This window comes from Pleurodeles waltl, chromosome 3_1 (assembly GCF_031143425.1).
Source record: "Pleurodeles waltl isolate 20211129_DDA chromosome 3_1, aPleWal1.hap1.20221129, whole genome shotgun sequence".
NCBI classification, from domain to species: domain Eukaryota; kingdom Metazoa; phylum Chordata; class Amphibia; order Caudata; family Salamandridae; genus Pleurodeles; species Pleurodeles waltl.
Window position 1 is genome coordinate 879,004,057 of NC_090440.1, and position 19,432 is coordinate 879,023,488.

Genomic DNA, 19,432 nt, shown 5'->3' on the forward strand with positions numbered 1-19,432 from the left:
GCTAATTCTTCGTTCATTGATTCACTTTTCTCTTACTCTTACGTCTCTCTGCACTCAAATCAAGGCTTTGAACCAAGATAATCAAGTGCACTCTTTGAGCTCAAATGGGGGCAATTTCAAGTTATGTTTCTTCATCTCTTTCAATAATCAAAAGAGGCAGTATCTAGAGAAGAGTTGCCTTGGTCTTTCGTTTTACATCACAGAGTCCTTTGTGATGGTTGCTGCTGGAAATTGCAGTTTCCTATTATATTGGCTTTCTTGTCCTTAATTAAAATGTAGATTACTTCTGCACCATCAACGAAAATCCATTTTATAACTGTATTTTATTGTATTATGTTTGAAGTTTAAAAATCACTTATTTTCATTTAAACATTTAGATGGTCCTTAGATTATCATAGTAAGGTATTTTGCAGATTTTCAGGTCTTATGTAGATTAAGCGTTTTGTTTGCTTTAACGGTGTTTTAGGTGCCATATCTAAATACAGCATTTATGTAACTACTATGATATCATAGTACTGAAAACATGTTTAGTTGCTGTGATGAGATGAGTGTCTCATACTTTGGAGCCCATAATTACAGTGGACCAATCTTAATGCCAGCATTGATTTTTTTGGTCTCATAACTTGGAAGCATTATTGGTCTAATGAAGCACCCCTTTGTCTAACCCATTGGCCAGATTTAAGAAAAGTGGCACTGCACCCAATGCATCAATACTTTCCTAGCACCCCTTAGCACCCCCTACTGCTACCATGTGTGTGCTCTATTTAATATACGGTGCACGGTAGGGACAATAGCGTCAAAATGTTTGACGCTATTGATGTACTGTGCAGGTTTGGCGCCAAAATGTTGGCGCTAATCATGCAGAGTACATGGGGCCCATTGAAAACAATGGTATGCCCCCTTTTAACGTCTGCTCTGTCCAAGCGTTAAAAATAGCCGCTAAAAATGGTGCTGTGGAATCTCTGGGCCATTTTTGCGGTACCCCTAATGGGGGAGTGCCCCCTTGCATACATTATGCCTGTTGCAGTCATAAGGTGGCGCAAGAGGCTACAAAGTAGCACAATGCATGCATTGCACCACTTTGTAAATATGGTGCAGTGACACTTTGCAATATGGCGCGATGTTGGGCCACATTAGCGCAATAAAAAATTACGCTAATGTGGCGCAAAGAGGCGCTAGGGCCCTCCTAAAGCTGGGCCATCATTTCTTACTGTGGGCTGCGGGATCCTTATAGCGCTGTCCAAGAGCTCTAGGGAAAATCCTGTTATATCACAAGTTCCTGATTCATTGAGTGTCAGTTTAATTGAGCAAGGTTACAGGCACAGTTTGAAATGCAAAATATTTCTCAGAGATTACCGTTGGATTGACTCAATAGTTGTATGCGGTTCTTGCATGTCTCACTGGCCACTGAATCAAACAGAGCAGAACAAATGTAAATCACATGTTGCCTGTCACAGTAACACAACACTTGTAGTACACCAGGCCTTCAAGACACTCTCATACTGGAGAAGCTTTACACAATATGCATGATTCAGTCTTTAATGTCTTTTCTTGTTCATATTATTTTCATCTTTTTTAAAGCATTGTGGTACATCTCTACTCAGATTAAATATCTCCAAGGTAATTTCTATTACTGTTCAATGAGTCTTTATTTATATGTATTTCTTACAGACAGAGATGTGATCGAAACAAAGACTAGCTAAAATTTTAAACATTGAAAAGAGTCTTGCCGAAGAGTAGGGATACAAATGACAGCGTTGACAAGTATGTGATTAGCATGTGGTATGACAGTACTGCAGATTGCACATCCAGAACAAATATTAGCAACAGGGAAAGGTCCTGCGAAAGACATTCTACAGTCTGCGTGGTATAGTTCAGGCATATGTTTTACAATTACTCTTACTCCAAGACAACTTTAGCAGAATGGAGCTCCCAACAGACATTTTATTTTTCAGTATTGTTTTTTTTCTGACAGTGCAAACATACATTATGAAATGTTTCTAGTCAATTATTTCACAATCTCTAAAATACAAATGTGACTCGAATCAAAGTCAAATAATAAATATGGATAACTTAATTTCAAATGCAAAATACACCTTTGTCGTAAAAGATAGAACCACTATAAATATGGTGTTCAAGTTAAACTTAAACTCATCTATGATAGTAAAAATGCATTTAATAGATTAGTAACAAAAAGGCATAAGGATCACATTTTTGTGCCCAATAAAAAGTCGTACGTCGTATTCATCGGTTTATGAAGTGAAGCACAATTTGTACTAAACTCTGCATTTTAATCTCCTCTTTTTTTACTTGCAACCTAAAGTACATGGAACAATTATGTACCTCTAATAATAACTAAGCAAGCTCTGTAATTATTCAGCAATAAAAAACTCCAAGACTTTAAAATGGTAGGTCCTATTCAGCCAACAGAAAGAAATCCTTAATTTTGACGTAATTATAATTAAGACAAAATTCTTAATGTGTATAGAAAATTAAACCAGAAACAAAACCATCCTTCAATGACCTTATAACCGCAAAGCTAAAAATGGCATAGATATTTAGGTGGGATTTATTTTTCCAAAATGCTGATTGAGGTTAGGTGAATAGTAGACTGTTACTGAAGTCACTCAGCGGCCAGTCTTTACTGTTCAGCTTTGTGAGGCTGCCCTCCATACTCAAATAGCTTAATCTCCCTGTACCAAGAAGTAGCTATGTTTGGCTCCCAACCCTACATACTTACATTAAAATTTACTGAACCCAACACAGATGAGCAGATAAAATCGGAATGTGAAAATCAAAACAGACCGACTAAGGATAAATTCAAATGAAGAATTCGAGTTGGCCTCCCTCAATCCCCAGAGATTTGGATTACAAAGCAGTTCAAAAGGGCATTGAGATTTCCAAATAATCATGAGAACGAATTTCTTGAAACAGGTGAAAATGACCCTGCCTTAGAAAGACACTCTAACAAGCACTGGCAAAGCAAACAGTTCTATTCCTTTAGGACCTATCAGCTTTGCCAATTTTAGCCATACTGCACATCATCACTAAAAATGTATGACTTTTTTTTTTCAGTCAGACACAGATGGCTGTGTCCTTTTTTTAGGCGTGTGCATACAAAATGATACAGGCTCTTTTCTTTTTAGTTACCGATCTGAGCACCAGAGAGGGACTCAGAAGCAAATTGAGGGACACGAGCAGGGAGGAAGAAGCAACAGTGGGGAGTGAAACAACGCCGAAGGGGTAGGGAAACATACAGTGAGACAGTGCAATACGGGGGGAGCACAGAAGCACACAACGAGAGACAGCAACAAGGAGATGGGGGGAGCACAGAGACACAATGTGAAACAGACCAATACACCATGGGAGGAGCAGAGCAGCACACGTCGAGACATAGCAACACAGAAACTGGGGGATTCAGAGAAGCACATGGCGAAGCAGGGGAACCCAGAAGAACATGGCGAGAGAGAGCAACACAGAGACAAGGGCAGGGAAGCACACGGTGAGACAGAGCAACACAGATATGGGGGTGGGTGGTCAGAGAAGCACACAAGGGAGAAAGCTGGAAAACACATACTCTTGTAGAGTCCTTAACTACAAAGAAAAAAGCACAAACAAAAAATGAGCGGTGTAAAAAGACAGTAATACGTCCATGCTTCAGGGCAGCAATTAACTCATGATGAGGAAGTAAAGCCCACACAAGCCATCAAATAAGAAGAGTATGAGAGCAACAATGAAGCCAACTACTGGTAAACAATGGGTGGACTCTAAGGCCACTGTAAGCTAACAAATGCCTTGCCTGCACTGTCTTAGGCAAGGCCTAAAAATGCAAACAGTTGTTCCACGTTTTGAACTCTATGCTACTCATAATGGTCTCCTTGAAGTTAGTTTCACGTGCTTAACCTGACTAAATACCTTCTTTGGATAATAAAACTTTTGCCAGTGAGAACACATTGGTGTTACAACAGTAACATGTAGTGTTGAAGTTGTAAAGTGGGAGACTTTTGTACAGTGCAATCCAATCTTTGGTAAAAATAAAAACGACAAAATGCACTTGGACTTTCACAATGATAAACTACTGCACTCATATCAGAATGGGGGAGCACTGTCAAAAACTCCTTGTTAGCTTGGACAATCTTTCAAAAACAGAGGCCCAGGCATAAGATAAGACTCCCATGGAGAAGTTAGAAGTAAAGGACAAAATGCCAAAACCTACCACACCTCTTGCAAAAGATTAACTGGCTAAAGGTGAAAAATGTATCTTACGCCTACATTTGATTCAGTCAATAGTGAATGTTGTTTTTAAAATGATAGTGAATCTTTATGGGAAGGAAGCATAATTGTATTTCAGAGGGTATACTGCTTTTCGTTGTATTAATCTACCACCCTCCCCCCCCCCCCCACAAACACATGAAAGGATGAAATCAGATTTAAAAAACAGAGTGGATCTGATAGAACCGTACAAAGGTGAAGTTCAGAGTTTCTGTGCCTTCTGCTATCCTACTCACTTTTCTGAAAAGTGGGGACATTAAATGAGTTTACAGACTACTTCCTAATAACAGCAATAATGTTTTGTGTTTATGCAATTCCTGCTATGCCATCATTGTTTGGCTTCTCGTAGCACTGGAAATAGTTTTATTTTGTACCCACGGCCTACAGGTTACATGCCAACAGGTTTGAGCAGAGCGTGCCCTGACGAATCACTCTTGCTATCCTATCTTCTATGGATCCACATCATTTTGAGAATATTTTCCATCGAAGTATTTTCCGTTAACATGCTTTTGGTTTAGCCACATATTTGGAATGATAAAAGTACCCAACTCCATGATGTAATATAGGCTACATCTACTGAGAATCTACAGTGTCATGTAAGTCTCTCTTTTTTGGTGCACGCCTCTTTCCAAACACAGACATATGGAGGCTCACAAAGAATCTACAAATGCTAGTCATATTTGAGAAATAATATTATGGATTAGGCCTAGCCAGCTTTGCAACTTTTATAGACTCGCATGCTCGGCAAAGCACAACACACCAATAAAGACCTATGGGGTGAGGGCACTAAAAAATACTTGCCTTTCCCCCACAAAAATGTTTTTGAAGATGCACGGACCTATTTTAGCATTTGATGGATAGTCCGAACGCTATTTAATTTTTAAAAATGATTTCTGTGTAGCTACCTCTTGGCTTGCTGGGGGGAGGCTGAAATGACCAAAGCCCAATATCTCAGGAATAAATCAGCTCTGCACAGTGATGTCAGGTTGCGATAGAGCAGAGAGGTGGCTACAAGAGCAGACTTCACAGCCAAGGCCTGAGGTTTAAGTGAAAAGAGCAGTGCCAGCATCTGCAGATATTTAGCTGCTGCAGGGCAATAGGCCTGGCATGCATGGCTTGGGATGTGCCCACAGCTTTGCAGGGCAGAACACACATGGTATAGAGTACTCATGGTACTGTTGCGCCCCTTCAATCAATAATTTTAAAACAGCCTAGTGCTCTTTATGCTGGAGTCCATAAGGTACGGAAGACTAGAGATACACAAGGTGACAAAATGAAAATGTAAAGGAAAGTCTCCAATATTGTCAATGGAAATTCAGCTTAAATGAATTAAGTGCTGACAAAAGGAACTGAATAGTGACAGGAAATTACCCCCAAGATGAATTCTAATTATTTGCAAAACCTTTTTCACATAAACAATTGCAGTGATGGCTGAATTATTGTACATGGTGCATGTTATAATTACATTCAGTTCTGAGATTTGTGCTTTAAACTGATTTCTCGTGCAGATACATGTCCACAGCTATTCACGGATATGTTCATGAAACTATTTGTCAAATTAATGCAATATTCAAGCGACCAGAGTACAAGGATTGATCATGAAAGGATACAAATCTATCTAAATGTTTAGAACCTAGAATATTTCTATAGCAAATTAACCACTTTGAGGAAATAAAGGCACTTCTTCCTCAATGAATGAAAAATGGTCTATTCGATTTAGAATGTGTGTCTTAGACAATCTTGCCTTAGTCAGTCATCCAGAGATGGGTACACATGTTCCCCTAGCCTTCGGAGGGGAGGGGCCACTGTTAAATATTTGATAAAACACTCAAGGCCGGTAGGTCCTTCATGTGCAGTGATGTACTCCAGAACGGACACTTACTTCAAACTCCTCAATCCTGCAATTCATCTCTGTCTCTGTAATAGTTCCTAGAGACTATAGCATTCTGCAATTGATGATATAACTGTGTTTATAGGAGATATCATTGCGAAAAGCACTGTGGAGTGGACTGAAGTGTAGTACAAAAATGGTTCCCTTGATCTAGTGACTGTTTTTCAAGGGGACTGTTCGGTTGTTGCTAGGCCAAATACTAACCAGGATTCTGTTCCCCATGGACAGAATGTGGAGTTACTTTTGTGCAGGGCACCACAGTTTGTGGATTATCATGTGTAGCACAACTAAGTGTGTAACATCAATACCATTATGTGGTGAACTATTGGGACCAGGAGTAATTGTGAGGCAGGATTTCACAAAAGGAAATCCTATTCATGACAATTTCTGTAGCTTCAAATTTTCATAGTATTAACTGTGAGCAGCTGTGCCTTATCTCACCATTACCTTTGTTTTGTTGCATGTGTGCCTCACCTCTAGGTGAGTGCACTTTCATTGTTGGATTTTGAGGGCTTTGACCACAACCTTCTCAAATGGACCCTCCTCTAGATGTCGTCTAAACTTTGACAAAGAACACAAGCAAATCCAACGTGTTACCTTAATCTGAGGCATGGACACAATAACTGTTTTGAATCTTGATACATTTCAAACGTGAGTTTCTGAAGTTGGTCTGTTCCCAGCCCAAAGGACTCTTTGAGGTTATAACAGAAGCTCATGCAGTTTAAATCTGTAGAGACCCTGGCTACTTTATAAGGCTGAAAACTTCGTCCAAACGTTTTCAGTCCATCGGTTACACCCACCGAAGGCTATTGGTATTTCGTCAGTCAGGCTGTGGTTCTTACGGTTGGGAAGCCCATAATGTAATAATAATAATACAGTAATATAATATACTAATGTGGCCCTTTTGAGTACTTCATTAAACAAATTCGGTTTTAAAAACAAAGGACATTCTACTTTCTAACTGTAGAAAGATATTCTCAGACATAAGTGTCATTCTCTCATGCTAGAATTTGTCTTGATGAAAATGTGTTACGATTTGTAACATGCTTAAGCATTCGTAGTGTCAGACTTTACATTCTCAAGTACAACCCAAATACTACTTGCTCACCTAGCGAGTCTTTCCTGAATCTAATCATCATACCGGGCAATATTGGTCACAAAGTTTATATCCTGCAGGTTCAATGATCTGTGCTTGATATAGCAACTATACTGAATTCAAGAACAAGGTGTTTCCTTCTAGAGGCATATCCTGAAAATGGGGCATTGGGTCTTAAATGTTGAATTGGTGGGTAAGGGAATAGGTCTGGGTTTTTCAAGAAGGAAGACAGTTGTATAGTCTTTTCAATTTTTGAGCACACCATGTTGGTCATGCTATGCATGTGCTACGTGGTGCTGGTCATGGTTAACATGACACTTAGAACAAGGTCTTGAGAGATTGACTGAACACAAAAAGAGAAGTTGAATTAAAGTCATTTGAAAAACAGGGAGTTAAGCAGCTTGCACAGAAACATATACCTCCTACTTTTAAAATAATTATAAATAGGGGACTCACCGAAATGCATTGGTTTGCATTCTTGAGGGTAGGAAAGAGATACTGAGCTGAGGTTTCTTGGAGGTACTGAGGAGCCAAGCTATGTAAAGTTACTCTTAATGATTCTAAGCCAAAGGAGACATTCTGGCATCGCACAGGTGATCACGGTTTCTGTGACCACAGATGAAAGTGTACTGCTGTAGACCTGGCATACCTTTACTTCAGCATCTACCACTCTTACTCTATGCTTTTCAGACAGTATAGCAAGGGCAGGTCTCAAATTGTGAATTTGAATCTTGAAGTAGAATTTAGCATCTGCATTTAGAACATTTACAAGAAACTAAGTCATTATGACAAAAAAAGGAATTTGATTAAAAAAGAGCAAATTCTTAAAGGTGAAAGCCTCATAAGAACACAAACAGTACCAAACAATGGGGTATAAGAAAAGGGGGAACTAACAAATGGCACTCTAACATCTAGTTTTTAACCTCACCATCATTGCAGAGACCGTTTGTCTTCTTGGGCCAAGAAAGTCGACAAAGTATGAATGTTTTTACTGCCTTACCCTTCCATGATTCCAATAGATGTTCAAGCTAGTATGGGTCCAGAACCATGCAGAATTAGGAGTGCTGCCCCAAATGATGTACCTGATTTCCAATCAGGTACTTCTAAAGTTTATCTTGTGTGGATATCCTGAAAATCTGGCAAGGCTCCCACATTCCCAGACCTACATTAGACACGTCTAGCCTATATTCAAAACATAAACTACGCATTGTCTCCCAACCAAATCAAGTAAACATCTTCATTTGTTGTCTGCTTTGGAAAAGACTGACTACACTCAGACACTCAATAGAAAAATAGCTGTTGCAAAAGACAGAAAAGGGGTCAACTGCACAGAAAAAAAACCATCATCTTAATTGGCACCGACACGCTTACCACAGTCTCAGAGGATGACCTCCATTTATGTTGCCTGATCTGCCACCTCCAAGTGGGGATGATACCTATTGAGCAACAGTATAGAAAGCTCACACTGCTATGGACGATTTCCATTCCTAAGGCACTCAGCCAGGTATCTGTCAAGACCATTACTAATTATTCAAACACCTCCAAATCGTTCTGTTTGCTGCAGGTGCTAAACACACAAGTCACTTATTCGTTCTACTAGTATAATAGGGTCAATACACTGTCATGGCTTGCTTATTACCAGTTCCTGAAACAGAACCTTACTCCAGTTAAGCATACATTCCTTCAGTAGACATAAAGCATTACAGTTTTTATTCCAGTTATGCACTAGAACATCCGGTGTTCTTGACACTCCATCCTGGAGTTTGCAGTGAGATCAGAAAGAAGCTTAATGCAAAACCTGGTCAAACCCTTGGATGAGTCCATCAACAAACACCTTTGTACCACTGCACAATGCTCAAGCCACATTTGATCACAAAAAATATGTTCGGCTTGAGTTAAGTATCAGGTTTTTGATATTTATTGTGTATAGGCCTGGAGAATTCCCCATAGTTCAACTTGGTATAGGTAGATTGGGAACCAGTTCTTCATAAGCCATCCATCATGGCTAACAGATCCTCTCCCTTGTTAGTCGTCTGACTGGACTGCTCTTCGCTCTTAAATTCTTCCATAATTCGAACAAGCTCACTGTTCCTTTGTTGGTCCTGTAGAGAAAAGCAAAAGGATTCAGTGTTCTAGAAAATTAAGAACATACTTTCCGTAGTAATACCTCACAGTCTAAGTGGAAATAATCTGTCGCAACATTACACAGGAGGCCCTGCAATGAGCGTTGCACAGGGTTTGCGAATCCCGCTACTTCAAAAAAAAAAAAACACACACATGAATTCACAGTCTTACAGAGACAGTCACACACCCACTAACAGACCCATTCAGACAGTAACACACCTGCTCACGGACACACTCACAGACCCACTCAGACACAGACGCAAATGCTCAGAGACCCACTCAGTCGTTAATGCACCCACTCAGAGAGCCCCTCAGACACTAACGCACCCACTCAGACTCACTCACTCATTCACTCACTCACAGACCCACTCTAAAACCCACACACCCACTGAGATTTATAAACACCCACTCAGAGAGACACACTCACACCCCCTCTCACACCCAGACAGATATTCTCACAACCATATAGACACTCTCACACCTACTCTCACACAGAGAGAGACAGGCCCTGTAAAGAAATGGCTCCCTGTTGCAGTTACCCCCCACTTTTTGCCTGATACTGATGCTGACTTGACTGAGAAGTGTGCTGGGACCCTGCTAACCAGGCCCCAGCACCAGTGTTCCTTCACCTAAAATGTACCATTGTATCCACAATTGGCACACCCTGGCATTCAGATAAGTCCCTTGTAACTGGTACTTCTAGTACCAAGGGCCCTGATGCCAAGGAAGGTCTCTAAGGGCTGCAGCATGTCTTATGCCACCCTGGAGACCTCTCACTCAGCACAGACACACTGCTTGCCAGCTTGTGTGTGCTAGTGAGGACAAAACGAGTAAGTCGACATGGCACTCCCCTCAGGGTGCCATGCCAGCCTCTCACTGCCTATGCAGTATAGGTAAGACACCCCTCTAGCAGGCCTTACAGCCCTAAGGCAGGGTGCACTATACCATAGGTGAGGGTACCAGTGCATGAGCATGGTACCCCTACAGTGTCTAAACAAAACCTTAGACATTGTAAGTGCAGGGTAGCCATAAGAGTATATGGTCTGGGAGTCTGTCAAACACGAACTCCACAGCACCATAATGGCTACACTGAAAACTGGGAAGTTTGGTATCAAACTTCTCAGCACAATAAATGCACACTGATGCCAGTGTACATTTTATTGTAAAATACACCACAGAGGGCACCTTAGAGGTGCCCCCTGAAACTTAACCAACTATCTGTGTAGGCTGACTGATTCCAGCAGCCTGCCACACTAGAGACATGTTGCTGGCCCCATGGGGAGAGTGCCTTTGTCACTCTGAGGCCAGTAACAAAGCCTGCACTGGGTGGAGATGCTAACACCTCCCCCAGGCAGGAGCTGTGACACCTGGCGGTGAGCCTCAAAGGCTCACCCCTTTGTCACAGCCCAGCAGGGCACTCCAGCTTAGTGGAGTTGCCCGCCCCCTCCGGCCACGGCCCCCACTTTTGGCGGCAAGGCTGGAGGGAACAAAGAAAGCAACAAGGAGGAGTCACTGGCCAGTCAGGACAGCCCCTAAGGTGTCCTGAGCTGAAGTGACTCTAACTTTTAGAAATCCTCCATCTTGCAGATGGAGGATTCCCCCAATAGGGTTAGGATTGTGACCCCCTCCCCTTGGGAGGAGGCACAAAGAGGGTGTACCCACCCTCAGGGCTAGTAGCCATTGGCTACTAACCCCCCAGACCTAAACACGCCCTTAAATTTAGTATTTAAGGGCTACCCTGAACCCTAGAAAATTAGATTCCTGCAACTACAAGAAGAAGGACTGCCTAGCTGAAAACCCCTGCAGAGGAAGACCAGAAGACGACTACTGCCTTGGCTCCAGAAACTCACCGGCCTGTCTCCTGCCTTCCAAAGATCCTGCTCCAGCGACGCCTTCCAAAGGGACCAGCGACCTCGACATCCTCTGAGGACTGCCCCTGCTTCGAAAAGACAAGAAACTCCCGAGGACAGCGGACCTGCTCCAAGAAAAGCTGCAACTTTGTTTCCAGCAGCTTTAAAGAACCCTGCAAGCTCCCCGCAAAAGGCGTGAGACTTGCAACACTGCACCCGGCGACCCCGACTCGGCTGGTGGCGATCCAACACCTCAGGAGGGACCCCAGGACTACTCTGATACTGTGAGTACCAAAACCTGTCCCCCCTGAGCCCCCACAGCGCCGCCTGCAGAGGGAATCCCGAGGCTTCCCCTGACCGCGACTCTTTGAATCCTAAGTCCCGACGCCTGGGAGAGACCCTGCACCCGCAGCCCCCAGGACCTGAAGGACCGGACTTTCACTGGAGAAGTGACCCCCAGGAGTCCCTCTCCCTTGCCCAAGTGGAGGTTTCCCCGAGGAATCCCCCCCTTGCCTGCCTGCAGCGCTGAAGAGATCCCGAGATCTCTCATAGACTAACATTGCGAACCCGACGCTTGTTTCTGCACTGCACCCGGCCGCCCCCGCGCTGCTGAGGGTGAAATTTCTGTGTGGGCTTGTGTCCCCCCCGGTGCCCTACAAAACCCCCCTGGTCTGCCCTCCGAAGACGCGGGTACTTACCTGCAAGCAGACCGGAACCGGGGCACCCCCTTCTCTCCATTCTAGCCTATGTGTTTTGGGCACCACTTTGAACTCTGCACCTGACCGGCCCTGAGCTGCTGGTGTGGTGACTTTGGGGTTGCTCTGAACCCCCAACGGTGGGCTACCTTGGACCAAGAACTGAACCCTGTAAGTGTCTTACTTACCTGGTAAAACTAACAAAAACTTACCTCCCCCAGGAACTGTGAAAATTGCACTAAGTGTCCACTTTTAAAACAGCTATTTGTGAATAACTTGAAAAGTATACATGCAATTTTGATGATTTGAAGTTCCTAAAGTACTTACCTGCAATACCTTTCGAATGAGATATTACATGTAGAATTTGAACCTGTGGTTCTTACAATAAACTAAGAAAAGATATTTTTCTATATAAAAACCTATTGGCTGGATTTGTCTCTGAGTGTGTGTACCTCATTTATTGTCTATGTGTATGTACAACAAATGCTTAACACTACTCCTTGGATAAGCCTACTGCTCGACCACACTACCACAAAATAGAGCATTAGTATTATCTCTTTTTGCCACTATCTTACCTCTAAGGGGAACCCTTGGACTCTGTGCATACTATTCCTTACTTTGAAATAGTGCATACAGAGCCAACTTCCTACAGGCCCTGTGCCAAATTCACTTAAAAACCACAAAGGTTACAGGGATGTAATAGTTAGACTCACATTTACACGCACAAACCCATAGAAATGTACCTGCTATAGTTATCTCAAGTAAATATGACTCGTCCCCTAAGATAACTATAACTCGCATCCCCCATGCGCAGTTTTTTTGTCAAAAATGTTACTACAAATAATACATTGATATTATCAGTGATGTTATCAACGATGTCATGAGTGCCACAATTTTTGGGGTAATTAGCCGTGCATGGCAAAGAGGCGAGTTATAGTTACGTTAGGGCCTGAGTTATAGTTACTTGAGATGCTTAGGGTTTTTCAGTGAGTTTCCAATTTTTTTTTTAAAGTTAAGTAATTTTAATTACTATACGTTAATCTACCACCCTGCGGCCAACCCCTATAGCCAACCAAGCCTGTGCTGCGCACAGCCTTTGGCAGGCACAGCGGGTGTTGGGCGCAGGGCCTGGACTGTAGCCAGAACCTGCGGCCAACCCCTATACCAACCAAACACTGTACGGCCCCACCCTCCCCTAGCTGATCTCGGCCCCGGGGACCCCCCAGCATAAACATTTAATTATTTTTTGGGGTGGAGGGGAGATGGGCCCTGCAGCCCCCCTTGCCAGGCCGATCTCTGCCCCAGGGGCCTCATCCCCGGCCATGTGACCTGGGTGCCCTGGCAGGGGTGTCCAAGCGTCCCCTCCTGCATTACTTTTCAGATTCGGCCCCGGGGAGCTTGCAGCCCCCGCATTACTTTTCATATTCTGCCCTGGGGAGGTGGCGGTCCCCGGTGCTGCAGGGGGAGGGGACCGGACAGCTCCCCCACATTATTTTCACATTCTGCCCTGGGAAGGTGGTGGACCCTGGGGCTGCGAGGGGGAGGGGCTGGTCAGCCCACCCAGTATTACTTTAGTGTTTGTTCACCGGGTATGTGGCAGTTCCTGTGGCTTTAGGGGGGCTGGGCACACCCTTCCACGCTGGATTTACTGTGTGCTCCGGTGGGGTGGTCCCCGGGGCTGTGGTGGAAGCCCTCTTCATTCAAATATTAAATGCCCCCGGGATTTGGCTGTCCTGGGGGCTTCATAATTAATAAGGTTTTTAAAAAAACACAAATTTTCCACAAATTGCTGTGCAAATTAGACAAAAAAATCATTTTTAGCTCTGGGGGAAGGGGGGGTTGGGACCCCAGCGCCACAGCTAAGGGGTCAGGGTGTCCCTACCCTGGGCCGGTTTTTTTTCAGTTTTTTTTTACTTTTTGTGTCTGCTAAAGCTGAGTGACAAGATGGCTGCCAGCAGGTTTGAAGTGTTGGCAGCCAATCACAGCTCTGCAGCTCCATGCACAAGCTCTTAATCTTCGCGAAGTCGTCACAAAGAGTTTGTGACCTTAGATATACATATTTGTTTCCATTTACTATATCAAAACTACTAAACGGATTTACACCAAATAAGCAAAAGCACAATCTGCCTACTGAAAACTAGCTTTCTGCCAAATTTGGTGTAGTTCCGTCCAGTAGTTCGGACTGCAGTCATGTTCAAGGGTCCTATGGGAATTAACATGGGAAATGTAACTTTTTTGACACCCCCCACTTTTTCTCGGCCCCTGCTTTATGGATCACCCCTAAACTTTCAGTGCGCAACAAGAATCACTGGGGACTTTTTGGGGAAAATCTTGTGAAGATTTGTCAAACGGTGCCAAAGATAAAGGAAAGTTAAACTCTTTTTCTATGGAAACACAGTCTTAACTATAACTACCTAGTGGTGACTGCCACTTGGTTTTATATATATATATATATATATATATATATATATATATATATATATATATATATATATATATATATATTTTTATATTTTGTCTCTACCCTTTTAAATTCACCCCACACTACCGCTTATACTTACCCATCTCATAATCTCAAAAAATACAAAATTCTTACTACCCTGTACACTTACCCATCCCTGAACCCTAAAACCCTGTAAACCCTTATTACTCTGTGCCCTTAGCCATACCTCAACCTTAAAAACCCCTGTAAACCCTTATTACTCTGTGCCCTTAACCATACCTCAACCTTAAAAACCCCTTACAACCCTGTACCTTTCTCCATCTGTGAACCCTTAAAAACCTTTAAACCCTTTCCCAACCGTACTGTTCACATCTCTGAAATCTAAATACCTCTTACCATCTTGTAACCATTACCCATATGTGAACCCTAAAAACAACTTAAAAACCCTTACTGACCCGTACCCTTACTCACTCTTGAATCAGATACCCCCCCTCTTAAAATACCCTACTACCCTGTACCCTTCCCATCCTGAACCCCTACCTCTGTCTTAACCCTCTAATTCTCCCTATTTAAAAGTATATAATAATTATGTCATTCAAAAACAAATACTTGCATGTTAAGGTACTGAGTTGCCAAGTACCAAAAAAGGGCTGCGTGGTAAACGCATGAATTGTGATGTCCTGCGGAGTGAGCACTGCTGGGCAAAAGATGTATAACTGAGGTAAAGACGGAACTGGCACACAAACTTCTACATCAACAATGTAGCCTGCATTGACGTGTGTTTACCATATTTTTTATATTAATGTGTCTAAGACTACCATATTGATGCACACAGGTTATGTCAGAAATGTAGATTTTCCTAGTAATTTATGACGGAAAGTCTTAATTTTATTAAAGACACGGAGGCGAATATTATGCGTTCTTTTCTTACTTTAATTCAAACAGCAGCAGTCAAGAAACTACAACTCCCAGAAGGGTTAGCTAATGTCTAACCAATGGGAGCAAAACAATAACCAGAACTGGACCAATAGGAAGGGGCCATAAACCATAGAGAGTACCCTTGACTGCAAGCAGCCCTCTTTTCTTGAACGAGCAAGTCAAATAGAGTCATGGAACAAAGGATAAATAAGTCCAACAATTGCCAGAGATAGAGAAATGGAACACAAGTCTTGAACCACAGCGATGAGACGAGAGGGCGATGGTTGAGGAAGCTGATCCTGGACAGGTTGCGATGACGCCTCCAGAAGTCACTTCTTGAGGATGGAACCGATTGAGCTAGCGGCGTTACCCGGAAGCTGGAGGCAGTGCTGGAGTCGCTGGGAGGGAAAGAAAAAGTACATATTAATAGAAGTAATGTGGTGGGATAATATTCGCCTCCGTGTCTTTAATAAAATTAAGACTTTCCGTCATAAATTACTAGGAAAATCTACATTTTATGACAAGACCGGAGGCTCTATTATGCGCGTTTAAAGCTGGTCAATAACTAAGGAAGAAGCAGTTCTAACAGGTTTACAATAGAAGGTTTTGAAAACATTATCATTTGACCAGTCTGCCGACCTGAGAATGTCCTCTAAAGTGGACCCAATGGCGAAAGCTTTTGAGGCCATAGCTCCCCTGGAGGAATGTGCTCCAAAAACGGAAATATATATTCCCGCTAGGGACATAATCAATTTAATCCAGCGGGCCAAAGTTGCCGAAGTCACTGGATTGTGGGGTTTTCGAAAAGAGATCAATAATTGATTGGAAGAGGACGTTCTCAGGTTAACAGTTCTTTTTTCATATTCTTTTAAACAAACTTTGGCTTGTCCGGAAAGAAAGGATAGAAAACGGAATGTAAGTTAGTTTCGGTGCGTTTGGAAATGTGAAATAGGACCCCTGAAGGTAAGAATTGCCGGGCAGAGACATCTAGGGACCTAACGTCCGAAGTCCTTTTTATCGAAATTAAGCATAGCAACATGGTAAGCTTAGCAGAGAGCATTTTAAGAGAAAGGCTTGGGTTATCTGGCCAGGAGAGGAAAAGATTTAAAACTAGGGAGACGTCCCAGATATATGAATACTTCGCAGAAGGGGGTTTGGAGAGCTTGACTCCTTTCAGGAGACGACAGATTAAAGGGTGTGACCCAATAGGGTTGCCGTCAATATTTGAGTGGTTCATGGAAATAGCCGATCTGTAAAGATTTATTGTGCGGTATGACTTACCTAAGCCCGCCTGGGCGGCTAGGAAATTAATAATAAGACTTAGATCCGCTGAAAAGGGATTGGAACACTTTCCCAGACACCAGCTTGACCAAAGAGCCCAAGCTGATTTATAGGCTCGTCTCGTGCCAGGTGCCCATGCGTTATTGATGAACTCTGAAGCTTCTGCCGAAATAGTGTGGGTCTGTTGGGTAGACCGGAAATGAGCCAGGCTGAGAGTGTTAAAGATTGGTCGAGAATCAGATTGTGAGGGCGATCGAACGGATCTAGAATGAGGGATGGAAATGTCGGGAGTAGAATAGGAAAATCCACTGTCAGCTCGAGTAGGGGAGGGAACCAAACCGGAGATTGCCAAAAGGGGGTTAGCAGGACGAGGGATGCCTTCTGGCGTCTGACCTGGTTCAGAACCCTGTTGATCAGGATAAAAGGAGGGAAGGCATAGTTGAGGGAACCGGACCAATCTTGTAGGAAAGCGTCTGTAGCCAAAGCCAGTGGATCCGGGCGCCAGCTGAAAAAAATAGGGAAGCTGAGTGTTGAGTCTGGACGCAAAGAGGTCTATTTGGAAAGGACCCCATTTCCTTTCTATCTGATGAAAGACGGACTGGTGTAATTTCCAGTCGCTGGAGTCTGTGAGGTGGCGAGAATGCCAGTCTGCATTGGAGTTCAATGATCCCGGTAGATATTCTGCTAAGAGGGAAATTTTGTGTGACAGGCAAAAATCCCAGAGACTCTTGGCTAGTAGGGCTAGCGGTCTGGACCAGGTGCCCCCTAAACGGTTGATGTAACGCACCGCTGATATATTGTCCATGCGGAGCAGAATGGAGCATCGTGCTCTGTTTTTTGTGAAACTTTTGATCGCAAAGGAGCCTGCAAGAAGCTCTAAACAATTTAGGTGCAATCTGGACTCCTCTGTGGACCATATACCGCCAGTCGATATCGAACCACAGCGGGCGCCCCAAACCGTGAGACTTGCATCTGATTCTAACACAAGATCGGGCACAGAGGGGAAGATGGATCTGCCGTTCCAAGCCTCTAAATGGGATATCCACCATTGGATTTCCATCTGGGATTCTTGATCCAAGGAGACGAGGTCGGAATAAGCCAGCCCTCGACGAAGATGAAGGATTTTGAGGCATTGGAGGGCGCGGTAGTGAAGGGGTCCTGGAAAGATGGCCTGGATAGAGGACGAGAGAAGACCGACGACCCTGGCGAGGGCCCTGAGAGAAATAGAATCTTTTTGAAGAGTTAAGATTAGTTCTTTTTTTATTGCAGAAACTTTGGAACGGGGAAGGAACAGAGCGGCCGAAACGGAATCTATTTGGAAGCCTAGAAACTCTATTTGTTGACAGGGTAGAAGAACTGACTTTTCGTGGTTTATCATGAAACCGAGATCTGAGAGGAGAGTGGATGTTATCTGCAGATGAGATATTAAGGATGATTTGCTCTGATGCATGATCAAAATGTCGTCGAGATAGATAAGCAGTCTGATACCTAGGGAGCGGAGGAAGGTTACAACCGGTCTCAATAGTTTTGTGAAGCACCAGGGTGCGGATGATAGGCCTAAAGGAAGAGAGGAAAAATGATAAGTTTTTGAATTCCAAAGAAATTGCTAAAACTTTCTGTGAGAAGGATGAATAGGAACAGTCAGGTATGCGTCCTGTAAGTCTAGTCTGACTAGCCAATCGAACTAGAGCAAGATATCCCTGAGATGGATAATGGTTTCCATCTTGAAGTGTCGATAGATGACAAACTGATTGAAAGATTTCAGGTTGATTACCGGTCTTAGCTTTTTGTTCTTTTTGTGGACGAGGAAAATAGAGCTGGTGAAACCGGATGGGTCTGGCGTGCAAGGATGGATGGCGTCTTTTTTTAAGAGAGATTGTATCTCTAAAGAGATTAGAGAGGACATTTCCAGAGAAAACTTTGGTAGAGGAGGAAGACAGAATTGGAGAGGGGGAGAAAGGAGTTCGATCTGATATCCCTGAACCGTCGAGAGTACCCAAGGATCTGCAGAGATTGACTTCCACTTTTGAAGGAAGAAGCGTAGGCGACCTCCTACGGGAGGGCCAGAAGGTTGGCTTACCTTGATTAAGGTCTGGAGAAGCGCTGGCCACGGTTGCGGAAACCCCTAGCTCTTTGTGGGTAAAAGTGGGGTTTGAACTCGTGAGAGTAGGAGTTGGAGGAATTGGCATATCCTCTTGAGCCTTGATTTCTGTTTGTGCGGCCGGTAAAGCGGCTCCTACCTCTACCGGCCCGGGAAAAAACACGTTGGTTAAAAACTTTTTTGAGATTTTGTTGGGCTTTGTCCAAGGATGAAAAAGTCGAAACGAAACGGCTAACGTCTTTTATGAAGTTATCACTAAAGAGTTTCCCGTCGGCCTGAATGCCGGGGTCTCGAGTGGCCAAGTTGGCTAACTTGGGGTCCATTTTGAGTAGAAGGCCCTTACGCCTTTCGTGAATAATAGCCGAGTTCGCATTGCCCAAAAGACAAAAAGCCCGCTGAGTCCAAAGGGAAAGATCTAAGGGATCAATAAGCGATTCCTCTAACCTGGCTGATTCAGCTATGTCAAAGATCCTTGCCAGAGGGCCAACCACGTCCAGGAGCTTGTCCTGACAAGTGGTCCAGGCCTTGTCCACTCCCTTACGGGGATCCTTACCGAATTTGGTAAAGAAAGTGATGAGAGAGTCATCAATAGTTGGGGTTGCTGTAATATTGGAGTCCAATGATGGTATGGGGCATTCTGATTTCAATTTGGATCTGGTTTGCTTATCTAAAGGAAGGCGTAAGTGGGAAGTGATGTAATCACCTACATGGTCTAACGGAAGCCATTCTGTTGAATTAGGATGGTGAATGAGGGACGGATC

At 43.4% G+C, this 19,432-nt stretch overlaps 1 protein-coding gene across 2 annotated transcripts in view; it reads right to left on the reverse strand.

Annotated features, from left to right (window-relative positions):
• Nucleotides 1-1,930: 1,930 nt before the first annotated feature.
• OSCP1 (organic solute carrier partner 1) overlaps nt 1,931-19,432 on the reverse strand; it is a 131,025-nt gene continuing 113,523 nt past the window's right edge. The window contains exon 10 of one of the 2 annotated variants that reach the window (XM_069223864.1): nt 1,931-9,361. In XM_069223864.1, coding sequence (XP_069079965.1) covers nt 9,245-9,361 — 117 coding nt within the window. In that variant the 3' untranslated portion in view covers nt 1,931-9,244. Of the gene's footprint in view, nt 9,362-15,283; nt 15,688-19,432 lie in introns of those variants that run through there. The other variant, XM_069223865.1, reaches the window with a different exon arrangement.